The sequence below is a fragment of the Malania oleifera genome, chromosome 11 (assembly GCF_029873635.1).
Source record: "Malania oleifera isolate guangnan ecotype guangnan chromosome 11, ASM2987363v1, whole genome shotgun sequence".
Classification (NCBI taxonomy): Eukaryota; Viridiplantae; Streptophyta; class Magnoliopsida; order Santalales; family Ximeniaceae; genus Malania; species Malania oleifera.
Genome location: NC_080427.1, coordinates 52121601 through 52128761, shown reverse-complemented (window position 1 = coordinate 52128761; position 7161 = coordinate 52121601). Strand labels below are relative to the sequence as shown.

The window sequence follows — 7161 nt, the reverse complement described above, 5'->3', positions numbered from 1 at the left end:
TTTTCTTTCCAAAGTATCCAATTTTAAACATTATATTGCACGGTCGAAAATTTGATTTTTTAATTACAATATAAAATTTTTCATTACACGTGAGAGACTCATCTTTATTAACTTTTGATTAGAAAAGAATTACAAAATCCATAACATAGGCATAAAAAATTTTCAAGACTTAAATTAATCTCCCTCCTCAAATTTAGTCCTTTTTTTTTTTTTTTAATAGCACGACAAGTAATTTTCTCAAATTAAAATAATTTCCTTTTAACGACACCTCTTCAAAGTCACTACAATTTTTGTAACTTCTATAAATAGCTAATAAGCTTGTATTTTTCTTAATCTAAGTTCACAAGAAACTTCAAAAGTAATTTAGGAATTAGATCAATCATTTGAATATTAATATTTTATTATTAATTGTCCGTAACTACGCAACTTTTGACATACTATTAAATTTTGTGCACTTTTTGCGATTATAAATAATATATTCAAATTTAAATATTTATTTAAAATTTTATATAATCTCGTGAATTAAAGGTCTTAGCTCCCTGCTACAACACAATTTTAAAAAAAAAAAAAAAATCAAAAATATCGTTAGTCATGAAATTTAGGCTTTATCAAACCCTAAGCCTCTGAAAAAAAAATAAAAGAAAAATAATTATGTATTTTTTTTTGAATGATAAATGCCTAAATATTTGTTTATTATTTTTTTATTGAACAAATTTCATAAAGTCGATTTTAAAACTCTTAATTGAAAATAATATAGTTAAAATATCTCTCACTGTGTAGTCTACACTAGTAAGACTATTTTGTGTAGCCATAATTAATAATGGAACGCATTACTAATTTGGGCACTTCTGGTTTTTGATAAATTCAGACAGGTTTGGCCTTTCAGAAACTGTGGCAGCTGCATGGAGGGCCCCATGGATCAAAAGTGGAAGGTCCGAGTGGCTTAACTCTGAGTCAAATTACACAATTAGCCTGGTAAACTTAATCATTAATCACGAATTAATTATTAATTAACATTGATTATTGATAGTTTATTAAATGAATTAATACGGAAACAAGAACAAAGTAGAGTAGAACTTGAGGAAGAGCATTTCTTGGGGAAACATCCGAAGATAAAGACGGCTCTTTTTGCTCTGCTCTGCTCTGCTTCGCATTGCATTGCATTGCTTTGCTTTGCTTGTGAACTTAGTTTTGTTCTATCATAATTAAAATTTTCCATTAAACGACGGAAATTTCGTGAATAAATCACATCGAAATTTATCTTTGATCTTTCTGTCTCGTTTTGGTCCGATCTGAAAAGCTTGGGAGAACAGAGACGCCCCAAAAGTTGGTTCGCTTTCTCAGAGCGCTGCGCAGAAGACTCTCATCTTCGCTTCTTCACCAGTCATGAGAGATGGCTTAGTCTGCATTTTCATTTCTTTTTTTCTCTGATCAGGTTATCTTCCTCCCTCTTTTCTTTCTGTACGTCTTAAGTTCTTTCTTTTCTTGCTTCTTTTCTTTGTGGGTTTCTCTGGGATCTTGTTGATGGCGGCTTTGGATTGAGAAAGCAGCGTAATTTTCGTGAAAACTTCTGGGTCTTATGTTCATACTTGTTGTACTGAGTTGTCACGTTTGAAAAGGGTTCATTTGTGTGGTTTGGAGATTGTAGATTTTCGTCATTATTGTTAATTTTTTGTTTGATTGAGAATTGGCGTTCATATCTTGATTTTGGGTCAGCAAAAAATGTCATTCTCCAAAATCTTTCTGGTTTCCTTTGGTAAATTTTTCTCAATGGTCTCCATTGTGGGTATCTTCAGAATCTTTGAATTACATTTTGGTACAATTTGGAAAGTAGGTCTTTAAAATTTATGACTTTAATGCTTGCTTAGCAGTGTTCATTCATCTACACGTTTTCTTTATCATTTATTCTTTTGAAAAGATAGTAGGTTGAATAGTCTCAATTGGGTTGTGGTGTGACAGTCCTGGTGCCAAATTTCTTGATGGAGTCGGTCGTTGATGGAGTTAAGTCTTTATCAAAGCCACACAATTCACCGGCTTCTCCAATAGGATGCAAGCCTTCTTCCACCTCAGGGACCCCTCGCCCCTCTCGGCCTCCATCTCCCAAGCCATCTAAAACTGAAGTAGCTTCTTCTGCTTCCAGTACAACTCCTTTCGCTAACAGCCTGAGGACTATTCGTTCTCCGGCAGGATCTGGAGTTGATCGAAAACAATCCCCCAGAACAGCATATGATCATGTACAACATGAAGAACCACCCTGTTCAGCAAAACAATCTTCCAGAGCAAATAAGGACAAATTAGAAGTTGTGGGTCCAAATGATGTTCTTGATAAAACAGTGGAAATTTCTTGCCACAAGACAGTTCTAACAATGGATAGAAAGTCTCACCTCAAGCATCCACCTGATGATTATGAGAGTAGTAGTTCAAGTGGCTTGGTGGAATCGGAAGATTTGCTTTTAGAGCCGTACAAAGTAGGTGTTGGGCAATTGAATAACCAGTTAACATGTCAATCCGCAGTCGGATTTTGTCCAAGTCCTCAAAACAGTCTCTACTCTGCCACACATTACACAGAAGCCAAACAAAGTTTCACCAATACCGAAGTTAGTGAATGTGCTAGCAGTATTGAGAAGTCTGGTGGAAGTGCCAAAGTCAGCAACTCTTGTGATTTTGTTGAGAGCAGGAAGACAAGTATCTATAGAGGCAGCACCGGAAGCGACATTAGCGATGAGAGCAGCTCCAGTAGTTTTAGCAGTGCCTTGTACAAGCCCCACAAAGCAAATGACATAAGATGGGAAGCAATTCAAGTTGTCAGATCTCGGCACGGGGAGTTGGGGTTGAACCACTTCAGGCAGCTGAGGAAATTGGGATGTGGAGATATAGGCAATGTGTACCTGTCTGAGTTAATTGGCACGAAAACTTATTTTGCTATGAAGGTTATGAACAAAGCTGCTCTAGCAAGTCGGAAGAAGCTTCTGAGGGCTCAGACCGAAAGAGAAATTCTGCAGTCTCTGGATCATCCGTTTCTGCCCACTTTGTATACACACTTCGAGACAGAGAAGATCTCTTGCTTGGTGATGGAGTTCTGTCCTGGTGGAGATTTGCATAATCTCAGGCAACGACAACCTGGGAAAGTTTTCCCAGAGCATGCTGCGAGGTTAGCAACTCTTTCACCCCGTCCTCCTTTGTCCTGATTCTGAAGGCAAAAAATTGAAAAATAAATTAAATACTGGTGTTGATATTTGGGGGACACCAACAACTGTTGATGTAGCTATTAGCTGAAAGAATTTGCTGTTCTCTGTCTGAGAGGTTTGTGGTAGTCTCGTGGACTTTCCTTTGGACTAGATATGTGCATTTGTGGTGTAGTAATTTATGAATAAAAGCCTCAGAGAATTAGAGAAACAATAAAGTAGCAACTGAACCAGTATGATGTTCTGTTATTTGCTCAGTTTTATTCTTTGTGTTAAGTGAGTCATTAAATATTAAGGTCTTGCACTACCTTCGTGACATTTTCATATCCATTTTTATATAGATCCATAAAATATTCCAGCCCCACAAATGCAGATTTTTTTTGGTTTGATATATTAAGAATTCCTTTCACATTGACATACACCTGTAACTTTTGCTTCAATAGATCCTGTGATCTCATGACTCCTTTGAAACAATTATCCTTATTGACAGCGATCAATAGCATTAATAAATTTCATGTTATCTAGCTTGCATTGTCTGATATTTTTCTGAGTCTTTCTTCTCCATTGAAGTTCTTTCATATCTACACTTCTTCCATCTATTTCATTTACTTTCTCTCCTTTATGGTATCACACATGGAGCAGCTTTCCAGAAGGTGTGGGCATTTGCTGGCTTTTCTCTTCATTTTTATGTATCTGTAGCAAAATATGGTAGATATCATCCATATAGTCATACATACATTCAATGCGAAAAGAAAAAAGAACTCCAGTATCGTATACCATATGATACTGCTACGGTATTCATGAACCCCGTTGAGGTATTGTCTGCCTAGCCCTTGCCTATTGTGCCTCACAAGTTTTGCCCCATAAAAGGCACCCTATTGAAGACTAAATCGTCCTAATATGGCCAAGATCTCGATCTCCCCAGAAAATACCGTGTGTGAGATTGTGACAGGTTCCCTAGTCTGACTTGGCACCCTTGCCAGAGTGGCCCACACCTCTGTGTAGGATCCACTCACACGAGAGTACTCCTTAGAATGCCTTTGATACCAAATGTAATACTCTTAACTTTCTTTGGTGACGTATTGTCCACTTTGGCCCATTAGATAAATGGTTAATGGATCTTTTAGAGGACAGCTTGGATTTAGGAAAACTTGAAAAAATGGTTATTTATTTAGTGCCTTTGTATATAAACATCGGTTTTGGATTGTAATTTGGTAGATATTGCTTTATAGATGAGGCTGATTCTGTAATTCTACATCACAACCACAAGGCCAATAATTAAACACCAAATGCATATATATATAAATATACTTGGAGTTGATGAAAGGTGGCACTAGAAAGTAAATATGTGGTCGCATTTATGCTCATGTTTTATGTAAAGAGCCACAGCCAAATTAGAGTTTGGATGCATCACCCAGTAAATTTTGATATGCGAGAGAATATTCAGGTTCGAAAGGCAGCAGTAGCTATAATTCATCCCGCTAACCTTCACTTTAATTGTGCAGGTTTTATGTGGCTGAAGTTCTCCTTGCTTTGGAGTATTTACACATGCTAGGGATTATTTACAGAGACCTTAAACCGGAGAATGTTTTAGTGAGGGAAGATGGGCATATCATGCTTTCGGATTTTGACCTCTCCCTAAGGTGTGCTGTCTGTCCAACTCTTGTTAAATCATCGAATTCAAGCCTGCAATCAAAGAATTCAGGATACTGTGTTCAGCCTGCCTGCATTGAGCCAAATTGTGTAATCCAGTCAGCTTGCATCCAGCCTGCATGCTTTTCACCACGGTTTTTTTCAAGCAAGTCGAAGAAGGAAAAGAAAGCCAAACCAAAGTATGAAATATATAATCAAGTGAGCCCCCTCCCAGAGCTCATTGCCGAGCCAACGAGTGCTCGATCCATGTCCTTTGTGGGTACCCATGAGTACTTGGCACCCGAAATCATTAAGGGTGAGGGTCATGGAAGTGCTGTAGATTGGTGGACATTTGGGATCTTTCTCTATGAACTTTTATTTGGGAAAACTCCTTTCTGGGGAGCAGGGAACCGGGCTACTCTGTTTAATGTGGTGGGGCAGCCCCTTAGATTTCCAGATTCACCTACAGTCAGCTTTGCTGCGAGGGACTTGATCAGAGGTTTACTCGTCAAAGAACCACAGCATCGTCTTGCATATCGCCGCGGTGCCACTGAAGTTAAACAGCATCCCTTTTTCCAGAGTGTGAATTGGGCTCTTATTCGGTGTACAAATCCACCGGAGGTTCCAAGACCAGTCACGATGGATATTCCTGTAGTAACTGATGCACCAAATGCACCAACAACTGGGAAGTTGCCTGGTGTTGATTTGAAGCCGTCAGGTAATTATTTCGAGATGGATTTCTTTTGATCTTTGTAATTTTCATTTCATTTCAGCAAACCAGTTCTTTTCGCCTAATCTGTATTGTGCTTCTATGGTTTCTTCATAATTCAAAGGGGATACAAATGTGTATATCCTTTGTTAAGTGCGTGCAACTTCTGTTGTCTGGGCATGATAAGAAGTGCCAGGTATATGCAAACTGCCATTAAATGAAAATGAAGTTGCTGATCTTTCTGTTCTATCACACCTTTGGGCTTCTCAAATAATGTTGAAAGAAAATTTTGATGATAGTATTATCCTTATTTGGGAGGGGCAGTGACATGATATGTGGAGTATCCCTGATACTTGGTTTTTTGAAAAAAATTGTAAAGAAGTGATATGTTGAAAATTTTTAAAAAATAAAAAAGGAAGGTACAAGTGTTTGTCTTAAAATTTTTTAAAAAGAAGTTAGAAAAAAAAAAAAAGTTTAAGACACCATATTGTTTATCGTTCATAATAACAAACAACAAAACCAAACCTTAAGTCTCATGAGGCGGAGTCGACTATACAAATTTTTTCACCAATTTATGGGATCATGAAAACATAGTACTTTACAATTATAATTATTGTGTTTATGCACTTTTATGATTTGTTTTGTTTTTGTATCTGGGTTGGGTTGTACTCGTTAGACGGAAAATATTATTCTCTATGGCTATATATCTTTTGGATATTTTTCATCAAGAGATGTCTGATCTAGTGATCCAAGTAGCACTTTTTTAAAATCTATGGTTGTGATTGGTAGTATGGATTTTGAGGTTTGAATTTTGAATACAGATTTAGAAGAAACTTGATATAATTTTTTTTTAATTAACATGGAAACTCCAATCATCGACGAGCCCTTTTGGATCCTCGTGATGCGACACCAAACCCATTGGTACTTCTAGTAATTCGCTAGATAATTCACAAGTGGAGAATCAAACTTATGACGTTGAGGTCACCACAAAGTCCCAAGTTCTCCCTTACCACTTGAGCTGCCCGGCTAGACAACTTAACATATTGTATTTTGTTTAGATTCATACAAATCTCAATGCAAATTTCATGCTAGCAAATGCAGTCTAATTTATTAGGAACATGCCCTTGGAAGCCAGTGGAGTATTATTTGCTTAGTTTATTTATTTATTTTAAAAAGGCATGTCAAACCTTTTTCTTTCTCTCTTTTCTTTTCTTTTCTTTTCTTTTCTTCTTTTCTCTTTCATTATTAAGTTAGTGATTGTTATTGTTTTTAATTGAAAAAAAATTAGATTTTGAAGGTCATTTAAATTGCTTTAATATTATTGTGTTTCAAATATTTATTTGATTTCTCAAGTTAATTTAGAAGTGAATTTTTTTTTCCATGTTATTTAATTATTTTAGTGAAATCTGGTGAGTCTATATAAGGCTTATGTTTGTTAGCTGTTTAAAGCTAAACAGCTCATTGCACTCAGGCTTTGATGTCTGATGAGAGATATTTTTTGCTGTACTCCTAAAAGGTCGAATTAACAATTTAGAGAGGCCCATGAAAAGTATTATTGGGCCTCTTTCCGTGGGCCTCCATTTTATTGGGAGCCCACCAAAGTATTGGGCCACAACAGGTCTGGTGAAGCCCATA

At 36.6% G+C, this 7161-nt stretch overlaps 1 protein-coding gene across 1 annotated transcript; it reads left to right on the top strand.

The window, feature by feature from the left end:
* Window positions 1–1056: 1056 nt before the first annotated feature.
* LOC131168425 (serine/threonine-protein kinase D6PK-like) lies at window positions 1057–5778 on the top strand. Its single transcript, XM_058127827.1, has 3 exons — window positions 1057–1435; window positions 1960–3151; window positions 4691–5778. The coding sequence occupies exons 2-3, from the start codon at window positions 1980–1982 to the stop codon at window positions 5562–5564; spliced, it is 2046 nt and encodes a 681-aa protein (XP_057983810.1). The 5' UTR covers window positions 1057–1435; window positions 1960–1979; the 3' UTR covers window positions 5565–5778.
* Window positions 5779–7161: the final 1383 nt, after the last annotated feature.